General features: G+C 49.4%; 5 protein-coding genes across 5 annotated transcripts; 2 read left to right on the forward strand and 3 right to left on the reverse strand.

Annotated features, from left to right (window-relative positions):
* Positions 1–608: 608 nt before the first annotated feature.
* On the reverse strand, positions 609–1508 carry ASPWEDRAFT_50816 (FAD synthase; the record flags this gene model as incomplete). The annotated part of the gene is made up of 1 exon (XM_040837501.1): positions 609–1508. One exon carries the CDS (start codon positions 1506–1508, stop codon positions 609–611), a length of 900 nt encoding a protein of 299 aa, XP_040691405.1.
* A 377-nt stretch (positions 1509–1885) lies between these two features.
* ASPWEDRAFT_39465 (uncharacterized protein) lies at positions 1886–2840 on the reverse strand. The gene is made up of 3 exons (XM_040835096.1): positions 2720–2840; positions 2609–2652; positions 1886–2546 (listed from the first exon to the last, which is right to left on the reverse strand). Exons 1-3 carry the CDS (start codon positions 2780–2782, stop codon positions 2018–2020), a joined length of 636 nt encoding a protein of 211 aa, XP_040691406.1. The 5' UTR covers positions 2783–2840; the 3' UTR covers positions 1886–2017.
* A 120-nt stretch (positions 2841–2960) lies between these two features.
* On the forward strand, positions 2961–5680 carry dbp4 (RNA-dependent ATPase HCA4). The gene has a single exon (XM_040835097.1). It carries the CDS (start codon positions 3028–3030, stop codon positions 5470–5472), a length of 2445 nt encoding a protein of 814 aa, XP_040691407.1. The 5' UTR covers positions 2961–3027; the 3' UTR covers positions 5473–5680.
* A 267-nt stretch (positions 5681–5947) lies between these two features.
* Positions 5948–8310, forward strand: ASPWEDRAFT_467293 (amino acid permease). Its single transcript, XM_040836832.1, has 7 exons — positions 5948–5963; positions 6027–6506; positions 6559–6760; positions 6812–6853; positions 6900–7048; positions 7099–7563; positions 7627–8310. The coding sequence occupies exons 2-7, from the start codon at positions 6151–6153 to the stop codon at positions 8126–8128; spliced, it is 1716 nt and encodes a 571-aa protein (XP_040691408.1). The 5' UTR covers positions 5948–5963; positions 6027–6150; the 3' UTR covers positions 8129–8310.
* A 941-nt stretch (positions 8311–9251) lies between these two features.
* Positions 9252–10996, reverse strand: sclB (putative C6 transcription factor; the record flags this gene model as incomplete). Its single annotated transcript, XM_040828014.1, has 2 exons — positions 9252–10268; positions 10370–10996. 2 exons carry the CDS (start codon positions 10994–10996, stop codon positions 9252–9254), a joined length of 1644 nt encoding a protein of 547 aa, XP_040691409.1.
* Positions 10997–17725: the final 6729 nt, after the last annotated feature.

Raw genomic sequence — 17725 nt, forward strand, 5'->3', positions numbered from 1 at the left:
ATTCTATTCGACCATATGTTTTATGATTCGAAGACTGCGCCAACTGAATTGTATGAATAAGTGATGTTTGATTGAGCGAAATGTTTGTCTGTTCATTTTTCTTCATTTTTGTTTTCTTGAAGTCTTTTTGTTATGTATCATTCGTCTTTGATTTCTTGAGACATCACTCCTGTGTCCTATGTCAACAGAGTGGCTTATTTAGGGTCCATATTTGTTACGAGCTTAGGCCGCTGGGTTCAGAGTTAAGAAAAAGGGTGCCTGTTTATTTACTGTATCTGTTCAAGAGTATGTTGCTTTGCTAGATTGTTATGTTATTTTTCGAAAATAGGCTGTTTAGTCTAGTAATAAGACGGGAATTTCAATTCTAGTCATGCCCATCTTCAATCCAGATGACTCCCAGCAATACGTGAGGGTTCACCAAATACCAAGTCTATGTGTTTGTTTAAGACCAACGATGACGATAAATCAACCAAACCGCTTCAAACCAGAAGAAAAAGACAAGAAAGAGTGAGAAGATGTACGCCGGTCTATAAACGAAACGTCCGAGACGTGCCCACCTCTTACTACTCGAGACCCCATCGCCTGTATTCCCCTTTATATGTGCAGAATCAATTGCGGCCTAATCTTTCCTCGAGATCCTCGGTCAACTCATATGCAGGACGAAAACCTTCTGTCTCTTCCTCGGAGGCACAACGGTCAACCCGCAGCATGGGGTTGGGCAGAGTGTCGGTTGTGCCACCGAGACTGGTGTAACCCTGGTCGTAGAGGGGACAATACTCGAGATCCAAGTGGCGAATAAAAGCCCAGATCTCTGCGTATCGCCAGTCGATAACGGGGTGGATGCGCACAAAGTCGGGCCAGCCATGGTCGGTGCGATCGAAATGGGTCAACTTGGCGCCATGAGGATCGGTACGTCTGGTGCCGACAAAGATAGCTTTGACGGAAGGGTTGCGAGCGAGATAATCCTCGAAGCTGGAGCGCAGGGTACTCTTGGGGGGGTCTGTGGTGTACTTGATTATGGATAGATGGTAGGCGCGGGAGGAAGAGAGCACAAAGTCCTCGACGGCGGGGAAAGGGTCGGGCGGGAGAGCGTAAATGGAGGGGATGGAAGCAATGCCACCCTTTTCTGGGGGAGGGAGAGGATTCAGGCCCGTGAGGAAGAGGATAAGAAGTACGAGACAGTCTTTGCCGCCATTATAGGAGAGGGAGAGTTCGGGGAGCTGGTAGCGGGACAGCGCGGTTGCGACGACGTCGAGAGATATGCGGGTTTGACGCTGGACGGCGGCGAGGAGAGAGTCTGGGGGATGGGATTCTTGGAGGAACGAATGGACTTTATGATGGACGTTGGCGATGACGGTGGCGAGGGGTGGTGGTGTTTGAAGTGATTCTTGGTTGGGTGTTGAAGATGGAGCTTGTTGCGGTTGAGGGTGAGAGTGAGAAGGAGAGATCACATTAGGGGCGCCATTTGTGCAGGATACTGCGTCTGGCCTGGGGACAAAGTCTGTCATCTCCGTCGAATGTGAGTATATTGACTGAGATGGGTATTTGTGATGGTGATGGGGGGGGAATTAAGGACAGCAAGTCAATGATAGCGAAATAGAGAACGTGGCTGTTACTCGGTATGCGGCATGAAGTGGGGGGAATCACTCATTAAAGTCAATCATGAAGCACAGACAACCAACCACAAAACAGGATGGAGGGAGATGGTGAGCTGGCTTGTCAGAGTGACTCTGGTGATGCTGAAGACGGACAAGAATTAATATTCCATGTGTCTCTTCTGGAGAATCTTCTGGTCGCCGAAACCGACAGCCCCGCGCCCCGCACCGAGGCCGAGACCCGACGGTTTCTACGGAGTATACTTACGAGTATACAGGGCAAATATATTATAGAATGTCTGTAATGGATTCTAGGATTAAGCAGAACATTGAAGAATACACATCAACGGCAAATACAATCACAAGTGAACCTGAACGCCGAACGAGCTTGAATCGCTGTTATCTCTCGAGGCCATCGCCGTTTAGCCCAGCACCTTCATCTTTTTCTTCTTCTTCTTATCGTCGTTCTTGCGTCCCTTCTGCCAGTCTCGCCAGCTTCCAATCCGCTCCTCTCGCGAGTCTTCCCATGCCTTGTCCTGGTCTCGTTTTCGTTTCCGCGCTTCAATCTCTTCGTCTTCTTTGCGCTGCTCTCGACCTTCTTCTTGCAACCTGGCCTTGAGCTGTCGTCGTCGTCGTGCCTCCTCTTCCAACAACACATGTACTGTCTTCTGGCGCCATTCCTTTTTGAATTCCGCAGTCTTCAGCTCCGGAGAGTCTAGGGTATACTTGTGTTCTCGGATCAACAGCCGTCGCGCATCTGCAATACATTCGTCCAGGTAGGTTCGAGATTTCTCCTCCAGGAGCGACGTCTGTGCCTTCTTGAGTCGATCGAAAGCATCCGGTGCAGCAGGGTTCTTCGTCTTATCCGGATGGATCAACAGGGACTTCTTTCGGTATTGTATTTTGATGTCTTTTTCAGTAACTCCGGGTTGGAGGTCAAGGACGGAATATCTAGAAAAATTCCCGTTTAGCTTTCTGAATCTGCAGTAGCCCAAACGTAAATAAAAACTCACGCGTCTAATTGAAAGGCCTTTCGAATACGGTCAATCTCTGCATCCTGTATAGCGTCGCGTGTCAGTCTGACGGCATTCCCGTAATCAACACCTTTCGCCATCCACGCCTACCTTGTCGAAATCAGATGCCTCCTTCTCCAGCGCATCCAATGCATCCTGTTCTTCCAAGGCCATCTTTGCTTCCAGCTGCTCTGCGCGATCTTCCTGGCTGCTGGGAGCGTCAACAATAAACGGTTTCTTGCTGGTTGATAAGCCTGGAACGCCGCCAACCTTATCGGCTGCTGACTCAGCGGAATCGACTGAAGAAAAAAAAAAGTTCGTTTTCACCGCCCGACAAGAAAGAAAGAAAAGAAAAGAAAGGAAAATAATATCAGCACATCAACGACGGCGAGATTTTATCGACCACCAGTGAGCTCATCATGGCTCCTACGAACGGTCCTCGCAATGGCAAGAAGAAGCAACCTGTGGAACGGACCAAGACGTTGAAGCGCAAGCGTGGACAAGAGGAACTCTCGTCCCTCGTCCAGCGAGTCGAAGGGCTCAATCTGAAGGATGCCTTCAAATCCTTCTCCGATTTGCCTCTCTCCGAACCGACTGCCTCGGGACTTTCCTCTTCTCACTATAAAACCCTGACCGATATTCAGTCTCGTGCGATTACCCATGCTCTCAAGGGTCGCGACATCCTGGGTGCCGCAAAGACCGGTAGCGGCAAGACGCTGGCTTTCCTGGTTCCTGTTCTCGAAAACCTATACCGCAAGCAATGGACCGAATACGATGGCTTGGGTGCTTTGATCCTCTCTCCGACTCGCGAACTGGCTATTCAGATCTTTGAGGTTCTTCGGAAAGTTGGTCGTTATCATACTTTTTCGGCGGGGTTGGTTATTGGAGGGAAAAGTTTGAAGGAGGAGCAGGAGATACTGGGACGGATGAATATTCTGGTCTGCACACCTGGCCGTGTGTTGCAGCATTTAGATCAGACTGCGCTATTCGAAACAAACAACCTGCAGATGCTTGTGATGGATGAGGCCGATCGTATCATGGACATGGGTTTCCAGCGTACGGTGGATGCCATTGTCGAGCATCTTCCCAAGGAGCGTCAGACAATGCTTTTCAGTGCGACACAGACAAAGAAAGTCTCGGATCTGGCTCGTCTGAGTCTCCAAGAACCCGAGTATGTGGCCGTCCATGAGGCAGCTTCTTCTGCGACGCCTTCCACCCTGCAGCAGCACTACACCGTCGTCACACTCCCGCAGAAGCTCGACATTTTGTGGAGTTTTATTCGAAGCAACCTGAAATCGAAGACGGTGGTGTTTTTGTCTTCCGGAAAACAGGTGCGATTCGTCTACGAGTCTCTGCGACACCTCCAGCCTGGTATTTCATTGATGCACCTTCACGGCCGACAGAAGCAGGGAGGCCGACTCGATATTACAACCAAATTCTCTCAGGCCCAGCACGCGGTCCTTTTTGCTACAGATGTTGCTGCTCGTGGTTTGGATTTCCCCGCAGTCGACTGGGTTATCCAGATGGACTGTCCCGAGGATGCAGACACCTACATCCATCGTGTTGGGCGAACTGCGCGTTATGAGCGGAACGGCCGAGCCGTGCTGTTCTTGGACCCAAGTGAAGAAAAGGGAATGTTGAAGCGTCTTGAGCAAAAGAAGGTACCAATTGAACGGATCAATATCAAGGCCAACAAGCAGCACAGTGTCAAAGATCAACTGCAAAATATGTGCTTTAAGGACCCGGAGTTGAAGTATCTGGGACAGAAGGCGTTTATCTCCTATGTCAAGTCGATTTACGTGCAAAAGGACAAGGAGGTTTTCAACCTGAAGGAACTACCATTAGAGGAGTATGCGGGTAGTCTCGGTTTGCCTGGTGCGCCTCGTATCAAGTTTATCAAGGGAGATGACACCAAGGAACGCAAGAATGCCGCGCGGTTTGTTGGTGGCGATCTCAGTGACGAGGACGATGAGGGTGCAAAGAAACCCAAGGAAGAACCTCAAGTGCGAACCAGGTACGACCGGATGTTCGAGAGACGAAACCAGGATGTTTTGGCGGACCATTACTCGAAGCTTATCAACGACGACGGAACCATTGTTGCATCTGCCAACAAGGGTGCTGCAGACGATGCCGACGAAGACAACGACTTCCTTTCTGTCAAGCGTCGCTTCGATGCGGGCGACGAGGGTTTGGACGTGGGGTCCAGCGATTCCGAGGGAGAATCCGAGGAAGAAGAAGAGAAGGACGAGTCCGAGAAGAAAGATTCCAAGGATCCCAAGGTGGTGCAGATGGCCGGCGACCAAGCGCTGGTCATCGATTCCAAGCGTCGCGAGAAATTGCTCAAGTCGAAGAAGAAGCTTCTCAAGTACAAGGGCAAGGGAACAAAACTCGTATACGACGACGATGGCAACGCCCACGAGCTGTACGAGATGGAGGACGAAGAGCAATTCAAGGCCCGCGGCGACGCCAAGGAGCAGAAGGCCAAGTTCCTGGCGGAGGAGGCGGAGCGGACCCGTCTTGCGGATATGGACGACAAGGAAGTTGCCAAGCAGAAGAAGCGCGAGAAGAAGGAGAAGCGCAAGGCTCGCGAACGCGAAATGGAAATGGAAATGGGCGAGGAAGGTTCCGACTACGAGACAGTCGCCCAGCTGGCGCCTTACCACGAGAAGCCCGGAGTCGACGATGGCATGTCCTCTGGCGAGGAAGAAAGGGCGCCGCGTCCCAGCAAGAAGCAAAGAGTCAGCTTTGCCGAACCCGACGACGAAGACGAGCGACCCCAGAAGAGCAAAAAGCCCAAGGCCCCAAGCAAGCCGATCGAGACGTTGGAAGATCTGGAGAATCTGGCCAGTGGACTGCTGGGATAAGAAGTGTTATGTCTTTCATTGTATCTCATTATTATTATTATTATTTTATTCCATGTGTCGAGCATTTCGGCTGTCTGTTTCTAGCGAAGGATATCAAAAGCATTTGTATATAGATCTCAACCAAGAAAGCTACTCTTCAATATCTATGGGTTCAATCAAGCCAATTTAAAATTAAAATGAAGCCTTGTGGATCTGGCTGCCATGCGGCGGAAGCTTCCTCCCACCTTTTTGCCTCTTGCAGCAAAAACTCAGGCCTTTCCAAATCACGCCATCGCGAATTATTCTTCCTCATCAGGAGAAGAAAATTAATCTGCGCGTTTTCTCAAAAATATGACAGCTCGTCGACCTGCACTTCTTATCTCTGGATGCCATATGGATTGGTTCCTCAATTGAGAGTCGAAAATTCCGGTTTGGCACGTGCTTCTTCTTCTCCAGAATTCTCCAGATCTTCGGCTGAATTGCCGCTTTCGGCAAGTTCTTTGGCTTCGTGGGTTCTTTACTCCTCTTTTTTCCCCTCTCTGACATCTGGGGTTAAACTGACATATGTCATTCAGGGAGTCTAGATACGTGGAGTACATCCAGCCATCTAGTGTATCAATGGTACAGGCTGTGATAAACTAGACTCATTAACCACTTTCCATAACCCAGAAAAGAAGGAAAGACAGAAAGAAAACCACAATGGCAACAACCCACGACATCGAAAAACAGCCCCCTCCCCTCCAGGGCCAGGAGGAGCCCTTCAACTCCAAAACACCCGGTCTAGCAACGGATACCATCGAACCAACAAGCCAGTATGTAAACGCAGACAAACTAGCCCGGAACCTCTCCGCGCGCCAGGTCCAGATGATCGCCATCGGCGGAACCATTGGCACTGGACTATTTCTAGGAACAGGAAAGGCGCTGGCGACGGGTGGGCCGGCGTCGATGTTGATTGCTTATGCGATCTGTGGTGGGATTGTTTTTGTGACCATGTTGAGTTTGGGGGAGATGGCGGCGTTTATTCCGGTTGCTGGGTCTTTTTGTACTTTTGCCGGGTGACTTTTCTATCCTTAAGGTGAGAGAATGAGTGACTAACTGTCTGTCTAGTCGCTTTGTCGATGATGCTCTTGGTTTCGCTCTTACTTGGAACTACTGGTTTAATGATGCGGTTTCGACGGCATCGGATATTATTGCCCTTCAGCTTCTGCTTGAGTTCTGGACGGATAATTTCCCTGGTTGGGCAATCAGTTTGATATTCCTGGTTGTTGTCATTGCGCTCAATCTTCTATCTGTCAAGGTTTACGGAGAGGTATGTATGATGTTTTTTGCATACAGACAAGACAAGCTAACAATTTAACAGGTTGAATATTGGCTTAGTTTGCTCAAAGTGGCTACTATTATTGTATGTTTCGCTATTCTATTTCTCTAGAGGAATGCTGACTGTTTAGATCTTCATCATCCTTGGAATCGTCGTCAACTGCGGAGGAAACACAGAGCACAGATATCTCGGTGACAAATACTTTTACGTCGGCGATGCTCCTTTTGTAGATGGGATCGGCGGGTTTGCGTCTGTATTTGTCACGGCTTCTTTTGCCTAGTATGCATCCTTCGTCATATCCTGGCAGATCATGGCTAACATTGTCTCAGCGGAGGAACTGAATCCATCGCTGTCACAGCCGGCGAGACCAAGGACCCAGCCAAGAATCTCCCCCGAGTCGTGCGCAACGTCTTCTGGCGGATTATTCTCTTTTATATCGTTTCCATCATTATCATCGGGTTGAATGTGCCATACAACTACCCCGGTCTGTCTTCCGGGGATACTGCCACCAGCCCCTTCACGATTGTCTTCGTCCAGGCCGGCAGTGCCGTTGCGGGCAGCTTCATCAATGCGGTGCTTATGACCAGTGTCATTTCCGCTGCTAACCATGCCTTGTTTGCCGGGTCACGATTGCTCTACACGTTGGCAGTTGATGGATACGCACCACGATTCTTCGGACATCTGAATCGCTTCCAGGTCCCTTGGGCGGCTGTCCTGGCGACATCCGTCATTAGTGGATTATGTTTCGGGGCCAGCTATATCGGAGCTGGACAGTTGTGGTCATGGTTGCAAAAGTATGTTTTCTCTTCTCTCTTTTTCTTTCAACAAACACATACCCATACTCATAATTCCTCCAGTATCGTTGGTGTCTCCAACCAACTCTCTTGGATCTGCATCGGCCTTGCCTCCCTCCGTTTCCGCGCTGCAATCCGCCACCAGAACCTCGAGCATCTTCTCCCCTTCAAAAACTGGACATACCCCGCTGGCCCCGTCCTCGCCGTCGGTCTCAACATCGTTCTCGTCCTCGTCCAGGGCTGGTCCTGCTTCAGCCCAACCTTCCAAGGCGTCGACTTTGTCTCGTATTACATCGAAATCGCAATTATGATCGTCATGTTCCTCATTTGGAAAGTATTCAAGCGAACCAAGTTCGTACGTCTGTCTGAGATGGATCTCGTGACGGATCGGTATGATTTGAATCCCGAGACGGCGGGGGATTCGCAGATCGATCAGGGTGTCACTGTTGGTGAAGGTGAGGAGATTGTTGGGTCGCGGAAGCAAAAGTTTTTTGCTCTGAGGCCTGGTGAAGAGAAGGGTGTTCTCGGGAAGGTGAAGAGGGTTGCGATGTGGCTGTTTTTGTAATCTGATGCGATCAGATTGCTATATGTAAATGTTGTAGGGTAGATAGATGTACATATTATATATAACCCGCACCTTGGTAAAGATATCTTCAAATTCTCTGTTCAGTAATCAACTGCACCTCCATCACTGCATCAGATTCATAGCAATTCAACACATCAACGATGAACAAGAGGATTATCGGGTGGGGTTGGCAACCGATCGTCAAGCGGGCCCGCGAGATCAGATCTGAACCACTCATCGCTAGATCTGGGAAATTAAAGACTCCTGGAGCTGCGCTTCGAGTTTCAGATCGGCTTTGTTTCGACTTCCTCTTTCTTGCTCTCCTTTTCCTTTCTTTCCTTTTCTCTTTCTCACTACAAGGTGCCCGCTTGACTCAAAAAGAAAATAACGATAAAAAAGAATGACAAAAGAAATCCGGAATATTGATTCAAACAACTCTCTATCTTCAAGGCTCTCTCAGTTTACACTGACGAAACCTATATTAGGACTGCGTTTTCTGTCCAGCAGGATAATTAAAACGCAGTCTTGATCAGACGGTCTAAGATATACAAATGCTGTCTTCCTCCCTTTTCCTTCCCGTTTCCATGCAGATGCAAGAAAATATGTATCGCAGGACTCCAGACAACGCCTTTCGGTTGAGAAAACACAGCAGCCCCCAGAAAAGAAGAAGGAAAATAGTTGATAATGGTGCGGTGTGGCAGCGGCAAAGCAACAACACGCTATGGATCAAGATGAGCACAACAATGAGGTGAGCAAAACTGAAGCAATCGAGACCTCCATGCAACCCCAACAAAGAGCAACAGTACAAAGGAAAATGTTATATAACCAAAGAAAAAAACAAAAGCATCTGGACTGACCATATACCCGTAATCACGACAAAGGAAAAATATCTTTTTAAGACATCCCATCTCATCCATTTTGATGAGAGGAGCAAAATAAAACCACGTCTGCTGAAGATTTGATGCAAGCACGCAAAACCACATAGGAAAAGCTGCATTAAGATCATTAACCGTTGTAGATCCCGCTACAAGCATCCAAAAGGGTACATCGAAAAGGTTCCCTGCCTTCCCAACGATTCGAAACAGAAAAGTGCACCAGTCGATCTTTCAGCATCGTGATTGATTCAGTCATTGACCATATCATCCAGTGCCATCTTCCGGCGTTTAGTTGGTCTTCCGTCACTGCCTTCACCTGCTTCACCTTCACCGCCTGGTTGCTCATCTCGTAGATGTGTGGGAGAAAGGTGTACATGATGCCTTTCTGCAACCGGAGGGATGGGTCCGGGATGCCCTGATACTGGCTCAGGATATACCGATTCCGACGTCGCATGTTGGAATTGCGTGTGAGGCGATAGCGGTTCCATCAAACCTTGCGGAGGTGGCGGTCGACGCTCCTGCGTGAACTCATCTTGAGCTCGATATGACCAAGGTGCCGGGTACGGATCACTGAGCCGATGTCCCTGCGATTGCGGGGTTGGGCCTACATTCGTCATCGCTGGAAAGATAGGAGGAAGCCTGACGGGTGACTCGATATAGGCTTCGTGGGGGTCCCTCGGCATGGGAGGATCTCCCATTGGTGGCCGGTTAATCGGCCTCGAGCTCTCCATGTATGGTGAGATCGGACCCCCAAAAGCTTGATGATACTGCGGTGGAGAGGTGGTCGGGGGCATCACCTGATTCGCATAAGACGAGAGCGGTCGCCCCATACCAGGAGGCATGCGACCTGCTCCCATGACAGGGCTAAACCCACCAGTCATTGGAATAAAGCCAGGGGCCTGTGCCGTGGCATAGTGTGATCCCGACGAAGAGAATCGCCTGTGGCCCAAATGTCCTTGCATGGACAACGAAGGATCCACTGTATGTGGGAATACTGAAGTCGACCATCTTTGTGGATGCCCAGCCGACGCTCTAAGTCCGATTGCTCCCGCAGGTCCACCAGAGACCTGGAGATCAGTCATAGGACGAATCTCACGGGACGACGTCGCCCGGTGCATATGTGTGCGTCTGGGTTGCGATGCCTGATGCGGTTCCCCAGGTGCTGCTGGATTTCCCAACTGCGTTGCGTACGGTCTGAGCGATGGTTCCTCCGCCTTAAGCGGCGGTCTGCCGCGTTTCTTATGCGTCACATCCACGCATGTCGCCTGATAAAAACTTAGTCCACATCGCTCATGTTGGTGTTTTCTTGGCAGTTTTCCAGGAATAGATACATCATGGGGCAGAAGGAAACAAAAAACAAACTTACCGCTTTTCCGGCCACAACACATCTTCGGCAGGGCCGTGCTGGATCGCAACCCAGGTGCTTCTTCTTGCAGTTTACGCATGCAGACGCCACGTGGGCCTTGGTGCGTCGTGTCGGTTTCTGTGGCAGTGCTCGAGTAGCTGTCCCAGATGGAGAAGTTGCCAGCGTCGGCGTCGGGTATGGTCCCTGGATAGGTTGTGATCCGGCCTGTGCACCAAATGCGGGCGGCTGTCGCGAGGAAAGAGGGTCATTGAACGCGAATGATCGTTGTGAAATCTCGTCAGTTGTCGCCGAAACCACACGCTGCAAGGTCGGTTCCCGAACCGTACCAGTTGCAGCGCTGTCTAGAGCGAGGACTTGGGCAGATAATCCAGTTGCGGCGGTTGTTGTCACCGGATGAGGGAGCTCTGGACGTCCTGGGCGCCTGGCCTCTCCAGAGATCTCCAGCGGGTCATCTACTGGGGCTGGGCCGGACATAGAGCGAGGGGGAGGAAGAGCCCGAGGGCTACACCCTCGAGCATTTGTCGATCGAGGTAGATTCAACGAAAGCCGCTCTGGGCCGGGGTTGAATCTGGAATGCCCAAATGATGTAGCGATGAAGGGTGAATGGGGAAGGACTAAAGATTGCATCTGGCAAGAGAGTCCCTTCTCCGACGGGGCGCTTCACAAAAATGGGAGATTGGCAAGTGTCGAGATCGAGATGGACAGCATATCTGACGGACGAGAAACCCTTCTGGCGCACGCTGGATTGCTGTGATGGAAGATGGCTTACTCGTTGGCCGTCATCGGGATAAAATCGATTGCCGGCCGCCCGAGGGATTGGAGGAGCTTCTAATAAGTCAGCCCAAGGTTGATTATTGGAGGAGTCATAAACTAGGCTATGCCGATCAGCAGGAGCTATCCAGATCGTGACAGCATTCTTCCTCATAGCTTCGATGGCCCCATCTCCGGTTGATTTATTGCAGCACGGTGGAAGATCTGCGGAGCTAGGAAAAAAGTGCAGGAGGGGGCATAAAGGGAGAAAAGAAAAAAAAAAAGAAAAAAGGTTCGACGGCAAAGCAACCGTGCCTTACCTTTGGATCACAATGCACGTTGAATCTTTTAGCAAGTTTCTTTTTCCTTTTTTTTTTTTTTTTTTTTTTTTTTTTGTTTCTTTGACGAACTGTTCCGACTCCGAAAAAGAAAAGGATGAATGGAAAAACGGTGAACTATACCGGAAGGTGAGGCGCAGAAACCAGTGGGATGACTCTTCTACTTTGGAGAAAAAATCCAAAGGGACTGGGGAGCAAACTAGGAAGAAAGAAAACAAAAAAAGAAAGCAAGCAAGCAACAAAAGGGTTTGTGAAATTGCTAGTCTCGTTTTCTTCTTTCTTGTTTGAGAGGAATATTTTGGTGGGCAGGGGGAGGATTTGAGTGAAGGAGGATCCAACCGGCAAGTCAAGTATTATTGTCCGTCTGTCTTTTTGGGAACATTAATATTTGCCTCTTGGACAGCAAAACGATGCGAAATAGGGCTCTAGTTTCTGCCTAGAGGTTATGACAAGGCTTATACCTTTCAGCGGGACCCTGTCTGGGTTGGCAAGAGACCAGTGGATGAAAGCAAGTCGACAAGAGGGGAGAAGGGGAGGGAGAGAGAGAGTCTGGAAGAGAGAAAGACAGAGAGAGGTGGGTAGGAGTGGCCAGTGCAACACCGACTAGCAGCCGATAGACTTGATCTCCATCATAGTATTCTGTAGTAGATCTCAATGGGTTTGGCTCCATACAGGATGAGTGAGTGGTAGCCGTAGTATGTATGTGTAGTGGCAAGAGGTATATGGAGGATAGTTCCAATTCCCCGGGGGTGGCCCAGTCAAGTCCAATAAGCTCGATCTTCACACGGATCCATCGAGTGGATTACTTGGATGACGATCAATTTTTACTTATTCCTTTTTTCTTTTTCCCTTTTCTGTCTGGCTCTTGCCCTCTCTCACCTTTTTCCCGCTTTTGCTTTTTTTCCCTTTTTCCTTTTTTATTTTCTTACTCCCTTTTTTTCTTTTCACTTTTTTCTCCCTGTGCTTCTGCTGGAGACGATGCGGTGGCTTGCATTAGATGGGCAATTAGGAATGGATGCCGCTGTCAGTGACACCGACCCGAATGGGGAGGGCAAAGAGAGGGGGGGGAGGAAAGGATCAAACGCCATCGATACTGCATTGTCCAATGTGCAATAAATGTCTGGAGAAGTGCAAAAAAAGGACGTGGTTTTTCCTCTTTCATCCGTAGTCGATGCCAAATCAGGAGGGCCCTGGAAGCAAGGCAAAGAAAGATTGAGCGACGGATCGACGCCGGCGCCCGCCCGCTGCATCCATTGTCAATAGTCCACTCGGCAAGGATGGAGCACTGGGGCGCATTCCGTCCCAGTTTGACATGCGCTACCGGAAGGAGAGAGGAGAGCACATTTGACGAGACCTCATCGCCAGTATTTTAAAGCTTGCCATGGGAAAATGGGCCGAGCGGAGGGTCCAAAAAGAGAGCTGGCTGTGACGCTGTCGAGACCATCGGGAACTCGAGATACAGAGATACTCGGCGAGACACCACAGGAGATCTTTTTCTCTGGCAGGCAATCGTCAACTGCAGTGGCTGTCCTGTGTACTAAGAACATAATCCAACCGTTTGGGGCACAAAAAACGACACTGTGATCCTTGATGTTCCGGTGCCCCTGTCCGCAGAACGATCATGCTTAATTTTTTAGAATCCCCAAATTCCCATTCAATCAGTGGACTCCGAGGGCCTTTTTCCCCCTCTTGATGGATCCTGATTGGAGTGATAAAAGTCTCGAGCTCTTCACTTCCCCTCACGGTCGCCTGATTTTTCTCCATTCTAAATTTTCGTTTCTCCGGAATTCTTGTCGCGTAGCCTTTTTTTTTTTTTTTTTTCGCTTTGCCTTTTCCCTTTGATTATTCGGAAGCTTCCTTGGGAAAAGCAAAATGCTATTCCATGACATCAACAACCAAGAGTCAATCACAGGGAATTTGAAGATGAGTCTGGATTGCTACTCCTGTCTTGTAATTCGAGGTTTCGATACGGAGTCCCGGCCAAGTCGTTCTAGGGGCACGGGACCTGCGATCAGCTCTATGAAAGTCTCCTCGGGAGCCTCCTTTCAAGCCTGTCCATTGTCGCAGGGTTTGGCCAACTGTGCTTGACAGATGACGCCAACAGCGGCCAGCTCAATAATAGCCCCGAAAAAGTGGAATCAGAGACAACTATTTCTCCGCAGTGGTCCTGTGCTAGGACCCACCGACCAGAGTATGATCCTCCGTACATCATTACACCACTGTGCCGTTGCCTGTCGGCCACTACCACACGATCCTGACCCTTGGGTTGGGGGTCGTCAGTTCTTCAAACATGCAAGATCCTGACAGTCATCATCCGTAGCAAGGAAATCACTTCAGAAAGGCACCCCTAATCGTATGGAGTGCATTCTCAAACCCGGGCACCTGCAGGCACCTAATCCGTGTAGTTCCATCGTTTTTAGTGCATTAGATCTATGGCTTGGACCGTTGTAGATGATCATCCTCGATAGCAGAGATGTTCCCCTCAGTAGTGTCACCAAGGGTTGTCCTACTATGCCGATGGAGCACAAAGATACGAGGTGGTTTGGACAACATTCCGGAAGTGAAATCACGTCCACGTCCCTGGAAGTCAACTATGTTTCCAGCGGGAAGGTCCATGGTATGTGGGAAAATTGACTTTATTCTCCGGAGAGGGAGGGGGACCCCTCCCTATACGTAGGTAGTACTTCGTACGGTCACTTTCAATTCAGATTGAGCTGCAGATGCTGCGCCCTGTTCAATGATCGCTCAAGGAAATTTTATCGACACATGTATGACGCCCCTGGCTTGACCACTTGAGTTCCGGACATTTTGCGAGCTTCTAGGGGAAAGGGGGGGATGGTCGGATGGGAAATCATTAACCCTCATTTCGAGATTATTGTTTTACGGGCCGTCCGATAAGATCCACCACTCATTCCTTTTTTTGTTGAATAATGTTTGAGCACGGAGCAATAATCCAAGCGGAGATGGTCACTCGATCCAATGACGGTTAAATCACCAACGGCCCTGGATGGTGCAATCCTTAGGCTCTGGGCGTTAGTGGCTCAGTGCACGTAAATCCTTTTACTTGTGTCATTTGGAATGCTATCGGCCAGTCGGTTTGTACCGAGTTTTGTTTTGACAGAAGAGGGGGTCCCCAAGTTGAAGAGAAGAGGATCACTTCGGGGAATTCTCATGTTGCCATTATTCTTTTTGATCCGGCAATATAATTGTTCTTTAATAACAATTACCGAGTAATTTTCTTTTTCATCTTACTCCGTACGATCCGAGTTTATCGAGGCGATGAGAGAAACCCAGCTTCCCAATCGACAATTCAGCAGAAACGCGACAGTCGACACGCGGTCGGACTGTCACTTGCTGTCTCTGAGGGCACATTGTGGAACATACCGCACGCGAAGAACATCAGCAAGGGGCAGGGTCAGCGTTATTTGTTCAGGCTAGTTGGAACCAAGCGTCGAGGGTCGACAGTCACCTCGAAATCCAATGCATTATTCTGTAATCATGTACGTACTGTAAGCCTGTAATTCCCACATCCCAGCAGCTGTGAGCAGTTCATGCAGTCCCCGGGCGGGAGGCGCCAGCACGATCTACCAGTAGACCCTGTTAGGGGCCCAGCAAAGTCAATAGTTTGGGCCACCGCCCCTCGTCTTAAAGGCCCAAAAGGAGGGGAAGAAAGGCATGGCATGAGATGTTGTAGCAGTATCTTGCTGCTGCTGACAATAATGCCAATAAACGCAGCGGGAAACTGAATTCCTTTCCAGTCAGGGTGGATTATTTCGCCTGTCGTGTCACCCAGACACACGGGTTGCAAGATGACCTTTTCTTGGGAACAACACGAGTCTGGGGACGCAGCTGCACACGCACATGCTGCCCATCGTCATGATTATTGGAGTGTCTCACAGAATGCGCATAAGGTTCAATCCAAACCACGTCTGGATAGAAATAGCAAGGCAAATGATGCCGGCGGTGATGGCGATGATGATGGAAGAACCCAAAAGCTGGACTTCACGCGAGGCGCTTTGGGCGATCCGCACTGTTTCCCGTTCGAGCTTAGCGGCCCCCGTGAGCAGCGCTGCTTCTTTGGGAAAGCCGCAGATCTCAAGAATCATCATATTCAGGATTTGTCACGGCGACCACTTTTCGACTATCAGATGGACTATGCTGCCACTACCTAATATCTGGGCGGGCCTTGCGGACAATTTCTTATCGTGTTGACATGTCTTCATACCGGATGGATCCGGGATTTCATCATCCCAAGAAAGGGGGTCAGGAAAATCGCCGTTAATGCTGCTGCGAGCCAAGGGAATTCCAGTGATCCAGTTAAGATTGCAATATGCGTACTTCCACCATGGTTGCTGATCTTCTTAACGACACAGGACTAAGAGAGCGCAGAAAACCTCCGAGAAGTCTTCCCACTCCGGTCTAGGCCACGTTGGTGAGGGGTTATATCTCGCCGGTGTGTGCCTCAAGGACAAAGGAAGATCCCAATTCAGTCAAGTTAGCACAAAAATCAAAACTCGATTGAATTAATTGGGTCCTCCTTGCTGGCCCATCCTATCTTATCACATTGCTACGAAGGACACCAGTTGGGAAGAGGTTAGAAGCTTGTGATTGTGGCCCAATGCATGTGCGGGGTGGCAATAATACAACCAACCACAGGCACATGGGGTGGCCTTACCCTATGGGAAATAAAACATCAAACTGTATTCGGGAATCACTTACAATTGAGCTTTTCTCTGACCCCGTGCCATGGTGATTGCCGAGTGCGTTTGCCAATCCCAGGCAGACAGAAAAGCTACATTGATCTACGCTCCATTGCCCTTTGCACTGTAAGCCTTGACCACTAACTACCAGATACTACAATGGATTCAAGACATCAATCAAGCGAGAGACGTACTCTGCAATCCTGCTCAGGTGGAACAATGCTCGTCAAAGAAAGCAGGTTTCTTTGACAACAATGGCCCGAGTCCGTCTGCGTGATCACAGCCTGCTGCGGTTGGGGGAAAGCAATGTCATCGATCTAGCCAAACCTTACAATTCCAGATATACATTAGACTTTCGAGAGTCACGAGTCGCAAGGGAACACGACCTGACCGAGTGGAGTCATCGAGTTCTTTTTTTCGTCTCGGGAGCTATAATTGTCACGAATTTCTCTACACATCATTTAGGAAATGATGTAGACGCAAAATTATGGAGTAATAAAAGGCGTATGCCGGAAGCGCATGGAGTGAGCGCGCACAAACACGGCCATTGAATGAAGTCTTTGCGCTGATCTCGCATTACGACAGCCCGGGACAAAAGGAGCCAACCGCTGCAATCCTCGCCACCTACGATCTCGAACCTATGTAATCTACAGATGAGCACAAATAACTGGTGATTTTCTCAAAAAGGTGGGTGGTGAATCAAGAAGCAGTAAGTATCGAGCCGGTTTTTGGTTGAAGCTTACTCTAAGCATCAGATCTAGGCAGACAAATTACTTTGCAGCCGCGCGGGAAAAGAGAAAAAGAATATAAAATTGCTTGATTGGTTTCATTTTCCAACTGTATGGTCTCTCGCACGAGACATGCGGGTTGCGACACAATTCCGAGCCACTGCACTCTCCACAGCGCATCGTCATTGTCATGCGGGATATGAAATACAGAGTGCTGTGCAACAAGATTATTTCGGCGCATCTCCTGTACAGGTTCCCGGGCATGAAAATGGCCAGCTTGGGAATAAACAGCACAGCATGCGTTTTATTCGAAAAGTACGGAGTCAACAGGAGAATGGGAGTTTTTCGTACTTCCAGTCTTCTGGATTCGGACAGAATCCAATGCGATAGCATCTTCCAGGATATACCGCTTAATGTCGGACAACAAAAATGGTATGAGATGGGTAATGTGATGTGAGTCTGGCCATGCACACCAGTGGAGCGGATACCATGTAAGTGGTTTCGGCTTCGCAAAGACAAATGCGTCGGGCTACCTACTCTCCGGGATAAAGACGCCGACCATTGACAAAATTCAAATATAAATAGCTAGACAAATGGGAATAGCTTGGTCAGATGAAGTTTTCAATCCCGATTCTACCCTTTGGACAGAATAGTCCGGATTGGGTCCGTGACTGCATACAACAGGACAATGGTCCGCCTGTGACACGGGAGTGATCAGTCAGCTGCGGCGATAAATATGCCGGGTTCTTCATCAAGTAATGCTCATGTCGAGACTGAAGGATATCAGTTTGACCAGAGTGTCGGTGAAGGTGGCAAGACCGGAAAGTGAGCAGATTTCCG

This window comes from Aspergillus wentii (genome assembly GCF_001890725.1).
Source record: "Aspergillus wentii DTO 134E9 unplaced genomic scaffold ASPWEscaffold_3, whole genome shotgun sequence".
NCBI classification, from domain to species: domain Eukaryota; kingdom Fungi; phylum Ascomycota; class Eurotiomycetes; order Eurotiales; family Aspergillaceae; genus Aspergillus; species Aspergillus wentii.